At 38.4% G+C, this 25,583-nt stretch overlaps 1 protein-coding gene across 1 annotated transcript; it reads left to right on the top strand.

The window, feature by feature from the left end:
• The first annotated feature begins 2,427 nt into the window (after positions 1-2,427).
• LOC102802607 (properdin-like) lies at positions 2,428-13,409 on the top strand. Its single transcript, XM_085496917.1, has 10 exons — positions 2,428-2,614; positions 7,021-7,209; positions 7,502-7,645; positions 7,968-8,138; positions 8,743-8,916; positions 9,591-9,764; positions 10,507-10,689; positions 11,540-11,719; positions 12,548-12,630; positions 13,179-13,409. The coding sequence occupies exons 1-10, from the start codon at positions 2,548-2,550 to the stop codon at positions 13,260-13,262; spliced, it is 1,449 nt and encodes a 482-aa protein (XP_085353043.1). The 5' UTR covers positions 2,428-2,547; the 3' UTR covers positions 13,263-13,409.
• Positions 13,410-25,583: the final 12,174 nt, after the last annotated feature.

The raw sequence follows: 25,583 nt of genomic DNA on the forward strand, positions 1-25,583 counted from the left end.
ATTTTTGGTAAAAAGTGATATTTTCGACTTCTTGTTAAAAACCAAAAGTTCAATTGCTTTGATATTACATATATAGATACTACATGTAGACCTTTCTCAGATTTGTTCATTTCGTGATGATATCTTCAATTTTCTAATTTTGATGAATATTTTTGTAATTTTTGGTAAAAAGTGATATTTTCAACTTGTTAAAAACCAATAGTTCAATTGCTTTGATATTACATATATAGATACGGTACTACATGTCGACCTTTCTCAGATTTGTTCATTTCGTGATGATATCTTCGATTCTTTAATTTTGGTGAATATTTTTGTCATTTTTGGTAAAAAGTGATATTTTCGACTTCTTGTTAAAAACCAAAAGTTCAATTGCTTTGATATTACATATATAGATACATGTACTACATGTAGACCTTTCTCAGATTTGTTCATTTCGTGATGATATCTTCAATTTTCTAATTTTGATGAATATTTTTGTCATTTTTAGTAGAAAGTGATATTTTCGACTTCTTGTTAAAAACTGTAAGTCCGATTGCTTTGATAATGTACATATTGTTCATTTTCTAATGATGTCTTCAGTTCTTTAATTGAAATGTGCATTGCTAACAGCGGAGCTATCTCAGTCGATAGACTGCTTGTTTATGATTGTTTTAAATTTGAAAAGCTGAAGAATGTTAATTCAGATTCTTCGTTGGCTCAAAAATAATTTGATAATCAGTTGATATTTTAGGAAAAAATCACTGAATTGGGTAAAAGAATTTATATATTCGGATTTAAAAAACAGAATTTCAAAATTCATAATGAATGGAAATTAAACCAGAAGTGTTATTGTTACCACTTTCTGAGGGTCTAGTTGTTCTGAAGTTTTTATGGCAATTAAACCAATAGCAGTCACATTACTTTTTCCTCCATGTTTTTACTCTGAAAACGGCAAAAAAACATCACCAAACACATTGATCTGAAATTTGATTTTTGACTCTTGTACGTGGAGCACACAATGGGAGTCATTGTACCAGTACTTTGTATGTATGTATGTATGTATGTGTGTGTGTCTGTATGTGTTTTTCTATGTGTTCCACTGATATCTCAAGAACCATATGCATAGATACTGTGGGCTAATGCACAGATTTGATTGGGTGCATATTATTTCCTAATTTGCATGTTAATTAGCTAATTTTTAGCTGTTCCATGACACTTCCACTGATATCTAAAGAACCACTTATTGGATTTTGATGAAACTTGGTACATAGATACTCTTGGACAATGTGCAGATTCGGTAAAATCCAAGCGAATTAATTACTCAATTTACCAAATGATTGGTCAATTTTCGCCTTTTCCACTGATATCTCAATTACTAATCATAATACTTTACAATGAAACTTGGTAGTAGAAGTCATAAGACAATGCACATACCTGATAAGTTTTGGGTTAATATCCAAGTATATTAATTACCTAATTTGCATATTTATTAAATTTTTGGCTTTTCCACTGATATCTGTACTATTCTCATTTCAATGAAATTTGGTACATGAATGATCTTGGGCAATGCACAGACCTTCTTAATTTGAGTTCAAATCTGTGCATATTAATCACCTAATTTGCATTTTAATTCATAATTTTCCATTGATATCTCAAGACCTTATTAGTTTTGCATTAAAAACGCGTGTAAAATACATTTGTTTGTTTACATGAAATTCGAGCACGCCCCGCGCGACGACCACAATAACTGCATGCATTGGAGTCGGTGGTACTACACAACAGATAACTCACTACCTGTCATTTGACCAGAAAAGCATCCCATCCACATTGTGGGACTGTGGGTAATACAATAACCCGCTTCCGTTTGGACCTCACTGATGTCACACGCGTCTTTTAATCTTTTTAATGCAGACGTGCCATCTTCCGGAAGTTAATTTGTTAATTTGTGTCGGGATTTGCTTCAATTTGGGTATGGGAGGGAAGAGAAATTGAAGAAACCGTGGGAACTGTCTGCGTTAATTCTATCTATCCTTTGTTGTCCCTATTGTTATACAGACAATGTCAGATAAGTTTATAACTCTTCAACCATTTCCTGCTTTGCGAATTGCGACGATGACAACCATGATGTCACCGCGACGTAATACAGCAAGGTTGAAGGACGTTACATTTACGACAATTCTATTTCACCGGAGGGGTGTTAGGATACTAAAGTGTGGGGCATTCGTCCAAAACTGTAAAACCGGGCGCAATTTTGTTGATTCGGGGAACTGTAGAATATAGTCTGATTTTCACAGGGGCCCTTTCCACGAAACTTGTCTTTCAAAGTAACAGCCATTAGTTGTTTTCCCCTTTGTAACACGAAACCGGTAGTTCACGGTCTGTTCCGCTTAGCACGCTCTTATTATGTTACTTCGCGGAATTTGAGAGAGGACACATCCCACTTTCTCGACGGCACGGGAAGTTGAAGTAGATCTTTGTTGAAAACGTTGTGATTATTCATCCTGCGATCATTTAATGTTGATACATCCATGATACATCATAACCTGTAAACGAACGGCTTCGTTTACCATGGCTACATTTCAGACGTTTCTTTTACTTTGTATTATTGCAGCGTCGATGTTCATTTATCTTACAGGTAAGTGCCGTAAAACGAATAAATATGTACGAATTACATACGGTAAATGTTCGGTCTCATCACACGATGTCAAATATTACTCGATCCTCATTCACATGCGACACACGATATCATTGGCATGGCACGCCTGTTCATGTCCATCGCGTTTTGTGACTTTTAAATAGGGATGTGCTTCAGACTGCGCCTAGCTTCTTTTTCGTAATTTGCAGTATTATATTCTGCAATATTTGAGACTAATTTTTTCAAAGAATTGATTTATTTCGTCGGAACTGTAGTCCCTTGAAGCTCAGAGTACTAGTCTGAGCTTGAAGTCATAGCTGTAGGGTTCCCTGGTAGTGGGTAAGCAACGCGTTGATGTGGTGTTAATACACGGAGTCCAATCCCAGAGTCTACAGTTACATTGTGAAATTCTTTGCCCAGGATTTACAAAATACTTTTTATTGTGTTCATTTCCCCACTAAAGATTGTTACACTTCTCACAAATTGAATTGTTTGTGAAGGAAACAATGATTTTGTTGTTAATTTTCATATTAATTTGATTGTACTAAGCAAAAATAAAACCCAGCCAATCACAGCGATTTCCATCCACAACTATAATGATAAGAATAATCTTTTCTTACACCGTAAAGAAAATATAAAAATTCATTCCAAGGCGGAATGTAATAAAGTAACAGTGAACAAAGAAGTAAAACTCTAGTACGACTCTCTTTGTATACTGTGTTTTAGGTGAGACTAGTTTACGGTTTGGTGCTTTATTTCTCGGATTTGATAAGTGAATACACAGATCATGTGTTTCTACTAACGTCATGGCGTCACTCTTTTATTGTATTTTCTCCGAGCGATTTTTTTTTTTAAATTCAAAAATATCCCTCCTTCACCAGAAATAGCCGCTAAACTGTGTTTTGTATGACAGAAGTGTTTGTTCTGCTCGTGAAAACACCTTACATAGTATGTGTCTCGTGATCTGATAAATATGTCTGAGCCCCACTCAATCAGTAATTAGTCTCACGGAACGATAGATGCGTCCATTATAATATAACGACAACGGGGAAAAGCAAATACGTTTTTCGACTCCTTGATGTGTGGATGTCTGCGAGTACATACCCAAGGTAGGAATGTGGACGCATTACGTGGTTCATTCGTGGAACAGTTTGCTGACATCCTATGACGCAATGTAACGACTAGAAATGAATATATTGTATCATGTACAAGAGATCAAATATTGGTTTAGCACCAACGCCGACAGACATCTTACAGGTGTAAAAGAAGTCTTGGCATGGGGCGTATACATGTATATTTACTGATACTATGCAGGTGAAATGACGTTTATTGTTACCTCTATCATATGGTCTAGCCTATATTTCGTTACACGAACGTTAGGCACAATGTCAGGTCACAGATCCTCTATCAGGGAAACGTCCAAGCCAAAACAGACAGCCGGGCAGAAATATTCACAGTCGAAACGTTCGGCCCGAAACTACCGTGGCAGAAATATATACATATATATAGAGAGAGAGATTATTTAAAGTAAAGTAATTAATTACCGTGATTTTGACCTTTGTCGGACATGTTAAATGTTTTGTGTGGAAGATTGTATGTCTTTACGTTGTATCTTCGTAATTAATTTGGCCATTTCACACAAATATTAGGTAATTTTACTATGCAAAGAACTTCTCAATGTGTAACTTTTTGTTTAGATATATCACGTCGTCATTCTGCTCGCTTCCAGGGATTGCACCAAGTGCTCATGGGGAACTATGTAAACTAATGATTATAACCCTCCTAAAACAACAGCTGATATATAAAACGTCCTTTGAATAGATTACAATTGCAGAGATGCTTTTTAAAAAAGACAATCGATGAACAAATGTCACAATTCTGTCTGTCATTTTCATCAAGCGACATAGGTCTTTTTTCAGTCATAGTTCTAAACAATAAACACCCTGGGACACAATATCTGGCATACACGCAACAAACGCGAAGAATAGACACTCACTGAAAACTTCCAAATTTCAAATGAATGCAAATCTAAAACTAGTTTTAATAATTACATGCGCCAATAAACATCGTTGGGTGGGGGTGAAGTTAGTTTTGATCCGCAACTAACAACAGATTTTATTATTAGTCTGAGTACTAACACAATGGTCCATCGGATGCTGAAAATATGATTATTATATAATGGAGCATCGAAGACAGAAACTTTGGTACAAATGTGATATTCGGGTAGCTCAAACCACAGTCTTTCAACAACCAATCGACTTATTGTTTCTTTTTACACATCGTTACGCAATGTCGTCATAGATTAAGTAACTAATATACTGTTTGAAAACTAACAAGCTTTGTAGGTTCGCATTTCAGTTTACTGAAACCAAACAAATAAACTGTGATGGACAGTTTTTCACGTGACATGTTCCGTTTCACATATTAATTGTCCATCCTGTGGTCCATCTAAGATTTCAAATACCCAGAATTTATTTATTGATTATTTCTTTTCCAGTAAATTGTATATAAGGATATTGACTTAAAAAGTTTGGGCTCTCCAGCTTAATTTGCAAGAAAATGGTGGTTGTATTTTAGTGTATAGTGGCCATTTTGGCAGTATTATAATGCTTTTACGACAGGTTCCTATAACCATGGAAGTTAGTACATCCATGCAATAACAGAGATAGTATTTCATATCTCAAATTGTTAGCTGGTGCCACAGTCCCTCTATGATAGAGGGACTGTGCTGGTGCACAGTCCCTCTATCACGTGATAGAGGGACTGTGGCTGGTGGCATAGGCTGAAAAAATACATATTATGAATGAGGGGATATTTTTTTTTATTCTCAATTATTTCAAAAATCTGGGTTTTAACAAGTGACAATTAACATTGTGCTCTACGGAAGTGTTTTAAAAATAGCAATTTGTCTAAAATATTAGGAGATGTTTCTCAAAACACGTCACTGTGATACACACAAAAATGCTATTTTATAGTGCCATGGGACATTATCTTTGTGTTTTTACATGATAAACCAATGAACATTGTCATGCTATTTATGACCAACTTTCTCGAAAATTACGAATAGGCTTCTTCTCACATTTTGGCCCCAAACGTCGTAACTATCACATTTACCGGGACAACTGCCACGATGCTACTGGCTTGGATCGGATTAGCATACTAATTTGGGTTGCCATTTTGCCCTATTGTATTCTTGGCCACATGCAGAAAATGCAGTGTCGGGGTTCACGCATGCAGCAAAACGGGGGTTATAACCCACTATTGGAAAACACTTTTAACAGATTAATGCGTTTTCGATCCTGACAGGTTTAGCTCGGAGCTCAGACTAGAAATATAGGATGTGGTGCTCATACACGGAGCTCGACCCCGAGTTTATTTGATCCTATTGTTGAAAAAAAACACATACAAACAGGTTTCGGCCCGGGTTAATTCGGGAAGGTCGTCACCTGCGCACGCGCGGGAATTGATTCCCAAGCGACGATAAACACACGATAAAAAACGCAAAGGCTCATGGGTGGACACGTAGTCTGGTCCCCTGCCCCAATTTCAACGCTGAGCCCTCAGCGTTGAAATTGGGGCAGGGGACCAGACTACAATGACACGCTATGGTCATTCGACGCATGCGCAGGTGACGACTCCCACGCTTTAACTTCAATTTGAGACATGTGCATGTGGGTAAACTTTGGAGGTCGAGCACACGTCTCTGGATACTTAGTAAAACACATGAAAGTTGAATATTTGAAACTTGTACATGTACTGAGTCGTGGATCCAAACCGAGAGATGCCTATTGTTTTTTCTTGCGCTCCTTCAAGTACGAGCTGCTGTAATTCATAGGTTTCGGCCGCTTGAAAGATTGTATAGTGTACTAGTATGACCTTTCTCGCAATTGATACCGTGAATTCGATAGAAAATAGAGCATTTTTATTTGGAACATGACAATTCTATTTACATTACGACGTTATGCCAGTCTTCCATCGATCTGAGTAAATATATCCTGATCTTGGTGCAGCTGATGTAGATTAACTATAGAGCGCATGCGTACGACACTTACCACCCAACAACGCCCTCTCTCGTATGAATATCCGCGTGTCAGTTATTACCTTCATCCTGACATCAGCAATGTTGGGGTGTTCGTAAATTTGACAGACGATTCAGTATCATTTTTGGCGGGAAAAATAAAACTACTTACAATATTGATGTGATGCAATCGGTAAAATGTCGTATCACGTGCCAAGTTGTATATCCCCTTGGGATTTTTAATGTTTTACCGTGATAACGTAGATCATAGACATTAAAAATACACTTTTGAGGTCTACGGATAGACTAGCGTTTAAATGCATTATAATCTGCTTACATCAAAAAACAACGTCACATTCTTTCTTTTTTTAATTGAATGTATTTGCAGATGCAATCTGTTTCACAAAGTACATCGCCGAACGAAACAAGTGTCGGAAGATAATTGAAGGTAACTTTATCGATGCGGTGGACTGTTGTCAACGTGGGGGAGGAGGATGGAGTACTAGACAACGGGGTGGTCAGTGCACGCAGTGTAGTGATGTATTAGACGCCCTCAACCCCGAGCCCGCTGACGACCGTAAGTCATATACTAGTAATATATAGTAGACATATATTTCGCAATCAGATTGTTTTTCATGGTTGCCACAACGATACATGAGCTCGCAGATCGAATTAATATAATACATTGCGCATGTTCTATCGATTTGTTTCAAAAACAGAAAACGGGAATGAAGTCGAACATTGGTGAACGTTACTCTCATAAGATTATTTTCGCTTTCGCCTCGGCATTGGATTATCAGTCTTGATAGTGGTATGAATTATACATAACATTTTTAGATAAAAACAAAACGTTATTTTTTTTTCTACAGCTTGGAACAATTGGGGTGTCTGGGGTGAGTGTAGTCAAGATTGTGGAGACGGATTTCAGCACCGACAACGAACCTGCAAGAAAGGAAGGCTATGCGACGGCATAGGGGAACAAGTGCGACCATGTCTTGTGGCTCCGTGTCCGAGTAAGTATATACTTGCTATTATTCACAGAACAGACAGGAATTGCAGAATATACCATTATGTTCTAATATATCTTTGTACACATGACCAGTTTGCCTTGGAATATTCCAACATCCTTTTGAAGATTCTTGGCAGTATTTGTTTTCACAAGTGTACAATTTAATTTCAAATTAAAAAAAAAAAAAAAAAAAACATTACAACATAGTTTAATATACCTCCATACAACGTTTCAATACATATTTATATATTACACAATGCTCTATATACCTATTTATATATGTCGAAAATGTGACCGATTTGAATCACGTTTTGTTGCCAATTTAGTTAACGGAGGATGGGGCAACTGGGACGACTGGACCCCATGTTCTGTAACATGCAGTGACGGCACACAGCGCAGAGCACGGCTATGCAACAACCCAGTACCACAGCATGGGGGTCTACCATGTGATGGCCAGGATGTCGAAATCCTTCAATGTAACGAAAGGCCTTGTCCGAGTAAGAAAACTGATTGAAGTATACCTATAGACAACGTGTATTTGTAAAGTATACAACTTGAATTATGTTTCTGCTATATTATTGAGCACATGCGTTACCATAATACAGCCAACTTATCCCGGGCAACTTGTCGAATGACAATGATTTCCATTTGCGGTTATATTGTAAATGCATTAATCATTCACTGGGTTTTAATTTCGCCACAGTCCACGGATAGAGGGACTGTGATTTCGCTATTTTCGCTGATAAGTAATTTCCGCTAAATTAAATCTACGTAAATGTGTAAAATAAAAATGAAACTCATTGTTCCATTGACAAATGCGTGAAATCAAAACACAGTGAATATGAATATAAAACATCAAAATAGTGAAATTAAATGTCAGTGAAAATAAATGGATTTACAGTATGCGTTAGAGTTAAATACACAGTTTTGTGATGCCCGCCTTAGCTACAAACTCTTTTTGCGCGTTATATATCAGATTAGTTTACTAGTACCACAGTCACTCTCCTAGTAGAGTAACTGTGCTCGTACTCAGAATAACGGCGAACACCAGTTAACTTGTTTCTTACAATCACTGTCTCATACCTGTGTTTCCATTGACAGTTGACGGACAGTGGGGGATGTGGTCAGAATATACACCATGTTCAGAAACATGTGGCGACTTCGGCACTAAGAGACGAATACGTAAATGCGACAGTCCTAGACCCCTACATGGTGGCAACGTGTGTCCAGGGGCTAACCAACAGATACAGATATGCGATTTGCAGCCGTGTCCAGGTAAAACGATTCGTTGGCGTTTTTTTTTTTGGGGGGGGGGGCTGTGCTTTAGAGTTGCATTTGCTCTTTTTTTATTCATTTCAATTGTTACTCTTTTCATCTCTTCCGAAACATATTGTCTGACTGGCCTCAAAGTATGTAATAGAAAACCAACAACAGTGATAAGTCAATGGCTTAGAATCGCCTAATACCGCGATCTATCTTAATATATTCAAGATCAATTCCTAAGTTTATTTTTCAAATTGTAGACTTTATAGAAATGCCTGATGCCACGTTGTATTGCAAGCTAGAAATCCGCGACCCATTTCAATTGTTTGAATTGACTTATTGTCTTGCGTGATCCTTGCTACATAAATGTGTTCTGTAATTATTTGTATAGTAGAAGAGTGGAATAAACTTCGGGAACATGCTGTTTCTACCCTTAATTGGCGAGTACCCCTCACCCGCTAGATCGCACATTAGGCCAAAAAAACAACTTATGTTGCCCTCAATTCGAAAAAATTGAAAATTGGGTCGCGCCGCTTATGGGGACTTTAGGTATCAAACAACGGAACGGGATCCTCAATTTTTAGAGAAAACACTTTTTTACTGCTTAAAATGGTGGGTTTTTAATAATATTTGGGCCTATTGGACCGTGGCTTAAATTTTTTTCTTATGCTCTTTCAATTTGATAGTACACGGTCAATGGTCTTCATGGTCCCCCTGGACGAGATGTTCAGCCACCTGCGACAGAGGCAAGCGAAACCGCCGACGCACATGTACAGACCCAGCCCCAGCCCACGGTGGCGACGACTGTATTGGGGAAGGCAAAGAGGTTAAGACATGCCGTGCATCACAAAGATGTCCAAGTAAGTTAGTCTATATACGTTACGATACATGTACAAAAGATACATGTTTAAAAATGTACACCCCTTAAACTTAAATGAAAAAAAAAATGAAAAAAAAAAACACGAAATGAAAAAAGTGTAAGTATATACACCAGATTTTAATTAGATTGCCCCAAACCATTCTCGAATATATTATATTATATTTAACATTCTATTAATAACGTTACCGGTAATAGCGGTCTTCGGTTGCTGTATTATGAATCTATGCAACTACTTACTTTTTCTCAACACTTCACAAATTTCATGTACGCCGTTGTTACGGTTGCCTATGTTACCTCCTGTGCATTTGGAGTCTCGAGTAATTGGTTACCATAACAACGTGGGTACGCTATTCTATTTATAACTGTCAAACTGTATCTTATCAATGATGTTACAGTTGCTGAAATTTACACGCTTCCTGGTATTGTCTTTTACATGTCATAGTTATTATTCATACCTCGTAGCGGAATAGTCAAATCACAGTTTTATAGTATAGTATTTTAGTGTATATTTTCTTTCTGTTGCGCGCAAAAAAATATATGAAAACACAATTAAATATATTTGCTTTACAAAATTGGGGAAAAAAACAGCCACACACAGAAAGCACTACTTGCTCTACCAATTGAGGGCGTGGCTCAGCTTTCTAATAAGTGATACGTTAAGGTTGACAAATCTCGCACTGTCCAGAAGCAATGTCAAGTTCTAAATCAATTTCATTTGTCAGTTCATGGTGGTTGGTCTGAGTGGAGTGAGTGGGGAAGATGTTCGGCAACACCTTGCACAGGAGAAGAAGGTTATCATCAACGTAGTCACCAGTGCAATAACCCGGCTCCGAGATATAAAGGACGATACTGTTCGGGTAATATTATCGATACAGAGAAGTGCATCAATAACGATGGTTGTCCAGGTACGTACTAGACGAACGATCGTCGTCTGGTGGCGCTATTTCAACCCAAGCCACGAAGTAGTACCGGAGTTCCATTCCCATTTATAAATTCATAATACTGTGAAATTATTAATCTCTTCAGGTATTTAATTTAACGGTTTTAACGTCTGATCATATTTCTAGTGAAACACACTATAGATAATGTGAATGTTCAATTTAACAGATTGTCGATGGTGTTTTAGCCGCGAGGTTTCAGCCTGACACGCATAGTCGGCATGTTACAGCGCCCAATCGACATCCTCAGTTACAAAGAAATTGTACGCGAAAGCTGGTTGAATTAAAATTCCCTTTTCTGCAGTAAATCCAATTTTAAACTGAGAGGCCTTCCTGGGCGACTAGAGAACGAGGAAAGCAATCAGCTAGTATTTCCCTAAGTCGTATTTATTAGTATGAACACATCATATACTAACGGCTGGACCATTATAGACCCTGGGACAGAAAAACTTTGCAATATACTAATATTTGTTCCATTCACTTATAGACTTGTTTGCAGTCCGATGAATAATTCTTGAAAAATAAAATATAAATTTCGTAAACGAGAGGTGAACGCGGATGTCCTCCTGTGACCTGAATTTATATTTATTTTTCAAGAATCTTTCATCGGAATCACAACAGACTGCAAGCAAGTCTAATTCACTTAGTTCTGTGCTATTTTTTGTTTCCATTATGAATTTACTGTATTTTTTTCACACTATGTCGAATAGTTTTTTCTGTGTGACTTAGACGTGCAGAATACTAGTAGTTGTCCAATTCTGCCATCGTCATAAGTTCCTAATATTCACGGACTTCTGTGTTTTATATTTCCTCGTAGTTGACGGCGGCTGGGGCCCATGGGGAGAATGGGGACCATGTTCCCATACATGTGGTGTAATCAGTTTCCAACAAAAAAATCGTCGATGTAACAACCCGGCTCCACAAAACGGTGGCGCATTCTGTCAAGGTGAGGAATTCAAACCCAGAAATTGCAGAGGACTTCCACAATGCCCAGAAGGTAAGTTCATTTCAACGTTGATGCCAATGTGCTATGTACAAATATATCACCGACTATGGGAACAATATAGACTCGATTAGTTCATATACACACATACATATTATTTATTCTCACTGTAAAATAATCGTTTTGCACAGTCACATTTCTGAGTGTTTAGTATGCATTCAAAGAATGGTGAAATACTGACTTAAACACCACAAACTTGAACGCAAACGATTATTAAAACTATGAACCATCCACACAGCCCAAACTAACTCTCAAACGAGTTGTGGAATTATTTGATCAAATTAAAGCAACCATTTAGTTATAAAGTTAAGTTATACGTTATTAATTATTTGTATAGGACTAGGATGCTCATTTCAAGTGCTATAGTTCAGATATACCGTATAGTAGGTAATATTCGGTAACTATTCAAAATATCTAGACATTCGAGCAATGACTCATACTCGATAATCGATAATCAGCGCGCGGTTCTAATGTTTTTAGTATAGCAGCCATTATCTTAATTTTGTGAAATTATGCCACATCGTAAATATTCTTAAATATCATATGTAACAACACATGATTTGAGTAAGCGTTATAAATATTGACGATATCACAATGGCTTGTCTTATGTTCGGTTATATCGGTTATTCACCGGGTCTTGGCCGTCTTGCTACCTATTATTATGGACGTATATCATAGAGGAATTTGTCGTATGGTACATACATAATACCATCTTTTGCTCGGTGGTGATAATAGTATTGCATAATTATTATATTGCTAAAACATTGAGGTTGCATCTGCTATGGGTAGCACATTGACGGTATTTGTGTTTGCGCACTCTAGGAGGAGGTGGTGATCCTGTTGTCCCTGGTGGTGGCGGTGATGGTGACAGGGTTGATGAAGAAAGCGGATCAGGTGAACTTCCGGTAGGTGTAACTTGAATAATTAATCAGTTAGTTTTGTTGATATAATTCGCTAATCGTTATCAGATGCGCACCCCCAAACCCGGAAGCAATGAAGCGGCTGAATTTTGAACGCGTACTCTTAATTTTTCAGAAATCGTGGCTACACCACTAGGAAGTGTGGATTTACAGCTATTAAACCCAGAGTTTAGGTCCGAGTCAAGAAAATTGCACGATGGCAATTTGCAAGCCTCTGACCTAAACTGATGGCTTCCTGTAAACACTCACTATCGAGTAGGTGTCTCCGAGAAAAACGATAAAATATAAAGATTTAGCAATCAGGGCAAAAATGCTGACATAATTCACTAAATGTCTTTAAAAGTATTAGCATCCCCAAATATATACGTCTATAAGTTTTGGATGATGTGTTTTAAATCAGATAAAGACCTCATACTGTGGCACTTCTGGATATAGAGTCCCCCGCCCCCAATATAAAATGTCAGTTGCTTCGAAATTTGTTCTCGGGTCCTATACATTAGCATCTAGTCGGATTGTTATTTTTCAAATTTCAGGGTCTTGCCAGTGGATTTGGTGATGACGAAGACTACAATGGTAGCGGCGGCGACGACGACGACTATGCTTACTATTATAACTGAAAGACGATAGCACTTGTTTTTACGATTGGGCGAGGTCGTCTTGCAAGTAGGAAAGAAAGAGGAAGGGGTGGGACATGTTTAGTTGTGTATTACACTAAAAGAACATTGTGTATAGTTGACTGATTATTTACAAAGCCATTTGATAAATGTGTCAAGTTTTTTTTTTTGCAATATTTTTGATAATGCTCAGTCACATGTTAATTGACTACATTGTCATTGTGGGAGTATACGTTTCCCGGTTTTATATCGTCAGTAGTCACTATTTTAGCAGTCACGTGTTGTTTAGGAATGACTGACGTCATAAAGAATGGTGGTCACCGAGCGTTGTGTCGTCACCGGAAGCGCTGTCCCAGCACAAACCGAACTCCGCACAGTTCGATACGCGTTACTTATCTATTGCGTAAAGCGCAAAGGCCTCTGGGAAGGAGATTGCTGTGTCATATGACGCCTTACTAGCCGATTTTGGCTAAAATAGCGCTCCGCCGCCTCTTTACACAAGTGTTTATACACGGAACTTGATAATTTTTTTTTCCAATTTAAGTTGCCTTTCTTCACATATTTTTGTGAAATATTGTTTAGTGAGTGAAATATTAATGTCACAAATAATTCAATCTTTGAAACAACAGAAACGAATAAATAATAACGATAATCAAATTTGTGTTTGAAGTTCGAAAGTACCCGCGTAATTTCCGCGTAATACTTTCTTCTATGCTATCGATAAAGAGCCATTGCTCGAAACGTCTAGCTATTTTTAATAGTTATTTAGGACTACGATTACCAAATATTATCTTCTATATATCGCGTAATTTCCGGTTTCAAATAGTTCGGAAATAGAACGTCCTTGAGCGCAATAACATCACGCGTAGAACGCTTTCCGAGCCAGACACTAGCAGCATAAACTTATTGCAAATTTGCGCAATTTTGGGGCCAGTTTGTTCTTAAAAGTTTTCTAAGTTTTATTTATCATTATTTAGTAAACAGGCCCCTTAAACGAGTTAATATATCCGTAAAATACGTGCCAGTCAACGATTGACTTGGAAACGTTCGAAATGTCGAGCCAACTCCCGGCACACATTGCGCGATATGCGTCAGATCGGTGTAGAAGACGCCGACCTGCAGCGTCAATGGGTCACCGAGCCGCACCGTGTTCGATGTGGATTCCAAGAAACATATACAACACACGCAAAATGCATTGTTTCCGAAATTTGAACATGCGCCACCATTTACTGCTGAAACCACTGAACTGTTTTTTCAGCCGCTGAGTCGCCCCTACTGCGCAACTGTCAGGCCGGATGAATCGGTTGGCTGTCACGCAACTAATCACTGGCTGTCATCCAACTTTTCAAACGAAAAGTCGACGCGCCAAAAAAATAAGTGTAAACCACGCCCTCCAACGTCACGTAGTTACGCCCACTGACCCAACATGACCTCCGAATTAAACCAATAAAATACTATAAGCGCGTATTTCTATAATCAGTCGTCCGAGACTTTTTTCTCGATGTCATCATGGCGAGTTACGGCATCAGTCCTTCAAGAGAAAGTCAACTGGAATTGTGGTTATGTGGCATTGGTGTTGAACTCCTAAAGTATGTATCGACACTGAGGACGGCCGGATATACAAGTGTTCGGGCGCTGGCTCGGATAACTGAGGATGATATTTATGATTTCTTACCAGAAATACCACCGGGACACAGACGTCTAATTTTGCACGAAGCGGCAAATCTGAGAAGTCCACTGAAAGCAGACAAGCCAACCCTAGCTGTCGATAAGCGTGTAACGTTAAACTCATATCCAAAGGTTATTATTCGTAAGCACAATGTTGAACTTTCTCAGACTCATAGTAATTTTACCAGTAGCAAGAAATCAAAACGTCGCATTGACGATACTGAGCGAGATCAAGTTAGAGAAAATCGGCGAACTACCAGGCAAAAGACACAAAGTAGCATCCGACCGGATGTTATTAACGTAGGTGGTTCAACTTTAAAATACCTGTCTCCGACCGAGAAAATGAGAGAAGATTTATTAGAAGACATTGAAAATAATCAGAATGAAACAGAAAGACTTGAGAAACAGTTACAGTGTCTAGAAGAGTCATTCCAACCAACGTCGCCATTACATACTAATATCCGTGGACCAGCATGTAGCAAATGTCATCAGCGCCTGGGACATAACGTACTTCACTGTACTTATCCCAAGTGTGAAAGTGCTACGTTTTGTAAAGACGTGACCAGGAGTGAACACCGAAACGAAAGACAGAAAATGAGTAAATTAAGAAGTGAAATAAGGTCACGAAAAGGAAAAAGTAAAGATAAAAATCTCGAACTTGAAAGGTTAGAAAAAAATATCTCGGCTACCCGGAACACATTTGCCACATTTGATCAACTCATTGCCAGTGACACGGACAAATATCTGACAACTGGGGGCCAAGTAAAATGGTTGGAAGTCAATACGGACAGTAGAAAACTTGAAACAATGTTAGAAGGAAGACTTCCGGGTGACCCGATTGATTTACAGGAATTAATCTGAGAATTTGACAATCAAAAAACGGGAGAAAATGAACAAACAAATATTCAAGCGCAAAACAGAGAAAAGTAATAGACCTCTGGAAAATGAAAGGTGTTACTTGGCCAGAAGCCACTGAATCCACGGTAAATACAGATACCGGTATTACACACTACATGGGTGACAATACTGCAAGAAATGTCGGCAGAAAAAAATCACTGTAGCAAAGTAGAGAAGGAACAAGACGACTTGATGTTGGAACTTGGGATTCAACAAAGTTTGAATACCTTCAAATTTGATCAAGACCGTGCGACACGAAATGAAGGAGTTGCTATAATTGAAAATCTAATAGATGTAATATCAAGAATGCAAAACAAAGTGGACTTAATTTACAAACAAACTCTTCGCAACGAACACGATTCTGTCCCGGGTTCGGCTTTTTACGTCACGGTGGCGTCGCCACTACAGACAAAAAAAAAGACACCGTTACTGCCACTGGCAGGAAATGTGAGAACTCGTCATGTACCGCCCTGAGTGATGACGCTCCGGTCGACTTGACGCCTTCCTTCAACCAACACGCAGCACGAAATAGGGTCAGTCCAGAGATTCCCGTACCAAAATGTAGGCATATTACTGAATCATTCACCAGTCAATTATTGTCTTAGTCATCTGAGTCTTGTGAATCGAGTTCCGGATTTGCCAGTTCAGTCTATGGCCCTGGAAAAACCCGGATCAACGACGAGCTTGTGACGTCACAACCTTCTCGTGTACACACTAGTATTCACCATGACAACGTTGATTTCAGTACATTCAATCGTCCTCTTCGTCGATATTTCGAGACCAATCCAAACCGAAGTAAACATTCAAGACTTACCGTCAACGCCGGAAACGAGTTGTCACCGAGTACATGTTATAACCCGACCAAGACACAAATACAATATCAAAGTGAAAGCGTTTTTTTTCGTTTTGATAAAACTGAGTCAGATGACCAGTGTTCGAACGACATGCCAATTGATATGTCTATGCGTGGACTAAAAAATAAATCGCTAGACATTGCGGAGACTGAGCGTGTTGATCCGGTAACAGCATTATCAACACAACAACATGACTCTAGTACTACCAATAATAATTTAGACATGTTGTACGAAGCCTCCAGGTTATTACAAGATAAAAAATGACATTGCGATCAACTGGGATGCATGTATTATTGAAACATGTACATATTCGGAGGTAAATCGGGCAACACTTCTCATGATTGGCGGGAGAATGAAAAACATCGGAAGCCAAGCAGAGCGAATGATAATCAAGAATTACTCCAGAACTTTTAAATTTGACAGGATTCTGATTCTAAATATTGCAAATAATTCCAGTTGTCTGTCATGGTCAACTCAAAGTGATGCAGCTGTTATTGGAGTCAGTCGTCAGTGTAGATTGCACCCCAGTCATTTGAAATTATTTGCAAAATACGTTGGTTGGTGCAGTGAGTTTAGTTGTGTTTGCTTGTTGTAGCTTGTTAAATTTACAGGTGGCTGTATTTTGAAGTTCATTGACACTGACTTGTTTACAGTAAACTGTTTCATTGGGTCACTGCTATACTGCATGGCTATACTATTAGTATTAGTAAATAGTAAGCGTTAACATTTTAAATTTTCCGCATTTAAAGATATACACTTTGTTTGTTCCTAGGGTTACTGCTGTTCTTTGTTACTATTATTTTGAAATTGTCATAACTATACTGATATAACAGCTTGACAATTGTCAGAAATAAATAACTATGCAATGTTTTGTATTTGCTTTGAAATAAACCACATGTTTATGAGTTACGGGTTTCTTTAATTTATATAACAAATTATATTGAAACATGGGAATAACTACAATACAATAAAAGCATCAGATTGTAAAGTGGCACACGTTAAAAAATGGCGTTGAAGATCCAACTAGCAATGTGGTAATACAAAACTAAAATAATTTTAAATTCATTCGAGTCCCAAATTTTGAATAAATGTTGTTACGTGCTGTAAGTTCGAAACATAATCTATTGTCAGCAGCCTGATTCAGTTACAAATCCATGAACCCAACACATCGGTAGTACCCGAATAAATCCCTCGGTGTAATTTTCCCGAGTGCTTCCATCACAGCAAGATGCAAGTCTCGTCGAATGAGTTTGTTAAAACGATGGGAAGGCAATATCTGCTTAATTTTTCTGAAAACAAACTCTGCCGGATTCAATTCTGGTGAATAATAGGGAGTATACACCATGCCGATTCCCATGTTTTCCAACCATTGACCGAGGTAGCGACCGCCTTCATGTTGATGCGTTGGGTGGTTATCCAATACAACAATGTCATCATATTCCAGCACTGGTCGCTCGGTTAGCGGTCTAACATTTTCGCCAGCTTCTTCGAAAAAATTGAGAAACTGGTAGGTATCTGTTGTACCGTTGAACACCTTGAAATACGTAATATCTCCCAAGTTGCACAGAAAGTGCAAAGTCACGCTCGACGATTTCGTGTAGCGTTGTATTTCGACTGCACGCTCACCTCGGAGAGCATGGCCGAAGTGCGGGTTCATATCTTTGCTGACTCTTACTCCAGCTTCGTCAAAAAAACTGTATCTTCATGGGGTCAATGGTATGCAGGAAATTGACAAACTCGTTGCAGTAAGCAATATTACCCTTGGTAAATTTTTCCCTCGCTACTGAAGTCAACCTTTTGAATAGCCATGTACCTCCCGTAAGTTTGGTTCTCACTATTCGTGCAATAGCGCTTTTAGACACGCCACCGGGGACATTGCCATATTCTTCTATTTTGTCTTTCATAACTTTATATGTAATTGACGGCTGTTGTCGTTTCATCGTTTCTATTAATTATTTGTGTTCTTCGTCAATTCTGGAGAACGTTTCGATCTCCTTCAATGAATCGTCTTCATATCTTGCGAACGCCAGAAACAGACATTTTAAATTTGTCGGCCACATGCGTGAAATTCCCAAAACGTCCGGTTATTGGATCGCCACCACTGTTCAATATTTCTTGGGTCACCATGTCATGTATTTCTTGCGAAGCTCTCACCCCTCTGCGATACAACCGACCTTTAGTACTTCTGATCATTTCAACGCAATGCAATCTAGACCTATCAGTTAATTCACATAATAAACATCGAGACTGAAAGTTTGCGCTCGACTGTTCCGCGTATTTGATTGGTTGAATTCGGAGGTCATGTCGGGTCAGTGGGCGTAACTTCGTGACGTTGGAGGGCGTGGTTTACACTTTTTTTTTGGCGCGTCGACTTTTCGTTTGAAAAGTTGGATGACAGCCAGTGATTAGTTGTGTGACAGCCAACCGATTCATCCAGCCTGACAGTTGCGCAGTAGGGGCGACTCAGCAGCTGAAAAAACAGTTCAGTGGTTTCAGCAGTACACGTTCGTACTGAGAAGCAATCTATAAGCATGTTTATATTGAGCATGCGCACATTGCCGAGTTCTTTATAGTGAATATGACTGATAATGCGGCATGGCCATATTTGTGTCAGCATGAAAAATCTACATCATTATTCATATAATATAACCGACATCCCGATTACGCACCTGACTCAATTGGGTACACACATATGCATATTGATTAGTTAATTTGCATATTGCTATTGATGAATTTACATACTGCTTTATTTGGTTGCTCGTATGTTTTTTTTCTATTTCTTTTATTTATTATCGTCATATATTATGAATTTTTTTACAGCTGGACTGAGTTATTATTGATCTGACATAATAGAATCGATATTGTAAATAAAACGTCACGAGTGAACGCTGGAAATGGAAAATTGTCCATGCAATACTAGTAATCAATTGTTTGTGTATCTACAAGTCTTGTCTTGAGAAACCACTAGTGTTAGCTTTGTGTTAAATGCCACACGATAAACCTACAATGGATGCTCATAGTAGTGTGTCTTGATACAACAAATCGCACCGTTTTGATATCATTACACGTTAATTAAAGTGGGAGTGTCGTCACCTACGCATGCGTCGGATGGCCATAGATGTCATTGTTTACAAACAAGTGTCTACCCATGAGCCTTTGTGTTTTTAGCGTGTGTTGTTATCGTCGCTTGGGACTCAATTCCCGCGCGTGCGCAGGTGACGACCTTCCCACTTTAAGTACCTGCGCTGATCAGCAATGCAAACTGTATTTAGATTACACATATACGTAATACCAACAGATAAATAATTCATGTTTTAGGTTTTAGCATGTTTACTTGAGTCTTTAAACGTATGTGGACATTTAACAAATGTCACTAAACTAATGTGTGTACAGCTGACGGTGAAGCGTTGGTAGCCGATTGTTTCATGTGTTACATGCATGTATATTGCAATTCATTCCACCTATTGTGTTATTTACAAATAAAATTTCATTTCTAAATCTAAAGTTCAATATTTTTCTGTATTTTCTTCACCTCTTGTTGATTCATTTATTCTGTACCACAAATTCGCCAATTGAGCCCAACAGTATTTTCTCATCCAATTATCGCAATACTTATCGTTCATCCAAAGTACTTTATAATTAATGACGAAAACGTACAAACGTGTGTTCTGGAATAACGACTACGAATAGTCTGGTCCCCTGCCCCAATTTCAACGCTGAGGGCAGTTAAGAAAATAGGGTTCTTAACCGCCCTCAGCATTGAAATTGGGGCAGGGGACCAGACTAGACTACGAATTGACCATGTAGGCGTAAGTGGCGCCCTCTCCGATCAAACGGAATCTTACCTCACTATGTTGGGTTTGGAGCACCGCGGAGGGCGCAACTCACGCGACCTTGTCCGGCTAAGCAAAGTGCAGTTTATATGAAGCATATCACGCAGAGCACGTGAAAGCCAGTCAATTAGACCCTTGTGAGAAGCAAGTCTAGGTTCGGCCCTCATTAATATGTTACATTATTTAATCATTAGGAATTTCTTCAGTCAATCTAATCTACTGTCAAAATGTAAATACCCTGTACCCATAGTCTGAATACTACACTCATTTACTTAATACTCACAGCGTATATCGGAAATTATGTTCACTTATGTTTTTACGGGCGCTAGGCAAAATCAATTGATAACACGATGTTGTAATTTCCATGACAACACATTTATAAAAGTAACCATGTTTTACGTTTCGACGACCCAACTGGTATCATGATTTGAGTATTCATTTGGCATGCTCAAAATTATAAACATAGTTGAACTCTGGTGACCTTGCCCTTTGTTATATAATATAATTCCCTTTATCATAGTTTGTTTCAATATAAATATGCATTGTCATAATTAATTTTGAATACAAACAAGTTTTGGGGTTGAACCAACAGTGGGGAATCAGTCTACCGAATGTTCTTTAAAGATGTAAATATCTTACAAAAACATTGGTGCCTTATTTGTTTAATTATTTTAAGGGCCATAATTTCCAGCTTTATTCAAAGTAAAGATATTTTAGTATAAAAACAAATGCCTCATCGCAAAAAAAAAGTGCTGCATTTAGACGTGAATAGATTCATAAAACATGCAAGATAACAGAAAATCTTAGCTGGCTTTTGTCCAAGTATTTTGTACAAGTGTCTGTCAAAAATTAATGATTCACTGAGACAAATATGAACTGCCTCATTGTGTGACTACTGTATTATATGAAAAGTAAAAAAAAACCCACCCTTTAAGAATAGCTATCATGTTGCAAGCTCTGCTTTGTATGCAAATCAACTTAAATAGTTAGTTGGTGTCCAGTGGAGGGAGAAGTCAACAGTTCTGTTGCCTCCTGAGAATCTACATTTTCAAACACTGCAATATTTGAAGTGCGTTTTTAAACCAGTATTGTAAAAACTCTATCATTCTGTTCTTACAGCTGAAACATATTCCTGTGAGTTTTCATATGTCGAATGAACTGTTTGTCAAATACAGAATACATATATTTTAGAACAATTTTCTTTTTAAAATGTGGATTAAATGTTTTGCTTTTTATGTATTGTTTTTGATTTGATAACTTTGAACCAAACGGATTTTCTATTAGCTTCATATCTTGATCAAAGTTTGGCACCCAGTTCATAGGAGTGCTTATATTGATTTTCTGACATCTTGTTTTCGATAGGATTTTATTGGTAGGTTTGCAAATGTGTATCAGACTGTGCATTCTCTCCATGAGTTGGTTTTGAAACCCAGTATGGGATTCTGATATACATTACCAAGGATATTATTACAAGATAAATCATTTGCTTCATTGAACACATACAACAATGCATATTTCCACTGAGATCAGTGACCTTTGATGTGTATCACCAGTGATCAGTCAAGCAGAAACAGTCAAAATATTTTATCAGATTTTCTCAATTTTTGCATAATTTTTTCATACAGGACATCTGTTGTTCAAACTCAGGGAAGACTTTATACTGATGAATAAGGTGACCAAGTTTGGTGAAGTTTGGAATAGAATTAGTAAAGTTATTATGCACACAATAACAATTATTAACGACGACGACGACGACGACAACAACAACAACGACAACGCCGGACAAAATTTTCCCCTTAATATACCTTTCCCTTCCATCTTTGATGGTACTGTCATGAATTTGTTTTCGCGTATCTGTTAACCGACTTAATTAACTGATTATTAGCGAATTGCTGTGTTATGTCTGTCATCGTGTAGGCCTAATTGAAGTTTTGGACGGAACTTGGCTCAGTGATTTGGAACTAATTACAGGATACCGTCGCTATTTTGACATCCGTAGTTATTAATGTAGTGAACGATTAATCAAAAGATATGACGTATTCAGTACTTAGTGTGATTGGCTTTATGATTGAAGGTTACGCCCTAGAGTCTTTTACTGCTTTGTAATTGGTTAGAGTTTTGAAAATGAATAAAGAGAGTTTGAGTTGGTCTTGGCGAATACTCCACGACAGACGCAGTCCTGGGCAGTCGAGAGTCCGAGGGAGTCTTGGGGCGAGCCTTGACGCAGTCCAGTCTTGGGCGAGTCTTGGTTCAGCCTTGTGAGAGTCTTGGGAACTTTTCCCCAGGGCGCTGTGTCTTATAGAGTGCTCCAAAAGATCGACTAAGACGAGAGTTGAAACGTATTTCGTTGTGTGTGTCTTATGTGACTGTAAAGTATAAGTGACCTTCCCGATCCCGTACCTCAAGGGGACGAGATATAGAGACGAGACGAGTTTCCCCCCTGACAAGTGTGGAGAACCCGAGAGAAAGAGAATTTCCCCCTGACACGTGGTGTGAGAACCCTGGGCATTGCGTCTTACGCACATTGACATCCTGTGAAGAAAAGTGAAATGACGAAGATGTGTCTTTCTTGTGAACCGAACTAACTGGCTCGATGGCAGAGACAAAACCGCGCTTGACGACTAACGACTTTACCCGAACGACACCGATGTACAACGCTGAAGAGATGAAGACTTCTGAACCCCTTCTGAAGGACGCGTATCGGATAGGACTGTATAATTAAGAATTGAGCGACATTAAAGACATGAAGATGATAAAGAACGACCCGGAATAACGCGACAAGAGAGAAGACGCTTATAGACTTTGACTTTAGCTATCTGTGTATTGCTTAGAGAACCGCTCGTTGGACACTGTAACTGACACTGTGTAACTCAAGACGTTGAACTCTTTTCCAGAACCCTAACACTATTGCTCAGTAATGTAATGTATTGTTTGCTTTTTCTATCTTTTTTCTTACCTTTTTTTGTGATGTCGAATTGTATGTATGTAGGCGCCCAGATCTTTGTTTTGAACTGATATTTGGTGACGTTCGAGGTCCTTTATAACGATTTAAGCGCGCCTCAGTGGACAAGTATTTGCAACACAGTGTTTTGAGTTGTGTGATGTTTTATGGAGTTTTAATGAGTTTATGAGTACGGAATATGATGGGGAGAGTGATGCCCCCACGTGTTTTTTTTAAGAGTTTTGAGATTTGTCGAGTACAGAGATATCGACGTTTTAAGAGTTGTTTTTGTTTATGTGTTGTTTCCGGAATACTTCTGACGCTTTTTGAGTTTAGAACATCTTTGTAACGTTTTTTAATATCTTTTTGGGATGGGAGTATGGTGCGCTTATATACGTATTGTTTGATATCGCAAGCTTTTGTTCATGATTGACAGGATTATATGTAACTTAGTAGTTTCTATCGTTTTAGCCTTTTCCGTCTTTTTGCCAGAGGAGTAATGTGTTATGAAAGCGACATTGTCTTTGCATTCTGTTTTCACGCCGTATGACTTTTGTTTAGATTAACGACTTGTGAGTTCAGTTGAAGTTTATAAGCGTATATGACAAGAGTTTGATTAATAGCTTTTTATTCATTGTTTATTAGTTACCGCTTTGCAATGCTTTAACCGAGAGACGCATCCCTGGTAGTCACGTGATCATGCTGTCGACTGCAGCGATTGGCTGATCGCTTGGTTACACCGCCACGCCTTAGTTTTTTTGACCTTTTGATATAGAGTTTGTAACCTTAGTAACGGAGACAGTGCAGCGAAGGGTTACCTCGGCGAACTGTTTGAGAAAAGTGAGTCGATTAAAGTTGGTAGCCTTTCCCTTGTTTTTGATTTATAACCGTTGATATTTGAGACTTTATAACCATTGTATTTAGACTTTATAATCATAGTACTTAATTAGTGTGTTTTTCTCTTTTTGATTTATACCTTTTATTATTAGTATTGTATTTAACCCGTATGACGATGAGTAGAGGACGGTATCTTTGATTTATGAACGTGTTATGCCAAGAGGCATATCTCAGTTTGGGTGAAGGGATGTGTCATGAATTTGTTTTCGCGTATCTGTTAACCGACTTAATTAACTGATTATTAGCGAATTGCTGTGTTATGTCTGTCATCGTGTAGGCCTATTTGAAGTTTTGGACGGAACTTGGCTCAGTGATTTGGAACTAATTACAGGATACCGTCGCTATTTTGACATCCGTAGTTATTAATGTAGTGAACGATTAATCAAAAGATATGACGTATTCAGTACTTAGTGTGATTGGCTTTATGATTGAAGGTTACGCCCTAGAGTCTTTTACTGCTTTGTAATTGGTTAGAGTTTTGAAAATGAATAAAGAGAGTTTGAGTTGGTCTTGGCGAATACTCCACGACAGACGCAGTCCTGGGCAGTCGAGAGTCCGAGAGAGTCTTGGGGCGAGCCTTGACGCAGTCCAGTCTTGGGCGAGTCTTGGTTCAGCCTTGTGAGAGTCTTGGGGACTTTTCCCCAGGGCGCTGTGTCTTATAGAGTGCTCCAAAAGATCGACTAAGACGAGAGTTGAAACGTATTTCGTTGTGTGTGTCTTATGTGACTGTAAAGTATAAGTGACCTTCCCGATCCCGTACCTCAAGGGGACGAGATATAGAGACGAGACGAGTTTCCCCCCTGACAAGTGTGGAGAACCCGAGAGAAAGAGAATTTCCCCCTGACAGTACGGGCAAGGTAAAAACGTGTCAATCGCTAAGATTTGTTACTAATTGAACAATTAGATTCAAAGTTTATTGCCGCATTTATTGCTGTGAATGCCAACTCGATGTGATGACAGTGTATGGAAGAAATGTCGAACTTTTATCGTGGCGCAATTTCGTAACGTTGGTGTTGGCAAAAGTACATTGGAGGAAAAGATTCATATATGGTTTTGTATATATAGTTTTCTGAAGCACGTGCAGTGTATCTGTTGCTAATACTGATTCTCTTACTATTCATTAATCGGTCAATAAAAATGACCTTGTGACAATCTAACCCAGAGTCGCTATTTTTATCATCATCATGCAACATTTCAGATTTGAATTGGCAGAAAACCCTGCTGTATTGAAATC

Source organism: Saccoglossus kowalevskii, chromosome 3, assembly GCF_978046115.1.
Source record: "Saccoglossus kowalevskii chromosome 3, keSacKowa6.1, whole genome shotgun sequence".
In the NCBI taxonomy this organism is placed as follows: domain Eukaryota; kingdom Metazoa; phylum Hemichordata; class Enteropneusta; family Harrimaniidae; genus Saccoglossus; species Saccoglossus kowalevskii.

What these genes read in the sequence shown, in the direction of transcription:
- LOC102802607 (XM_085496917.1), top strand. Translation starts at nt 2,548, where the DNA reads ATGGCTACATTTCAGACGTTTCTTTTACTTTGTATTATTGCAGCGTCG. An exon ending in GATGTTCATTTATCTTACAG is followed by an intron (nt 2,615 to 7,020) that starts GTAAGTGCCGTA and finishes ATGTATTTGCAG; the next exon opens with ATGCAATCTGTTTCACAAAG. An exon ending in GCGGATCAGGTGAACTTCCG is followed by an intron (nt 12,631 to 13,178) that starts GTAGGTGTAACT and finishes TTCAAATTTCAG; the next exon opens with GGTCTTGCCAGTGGATTTGG.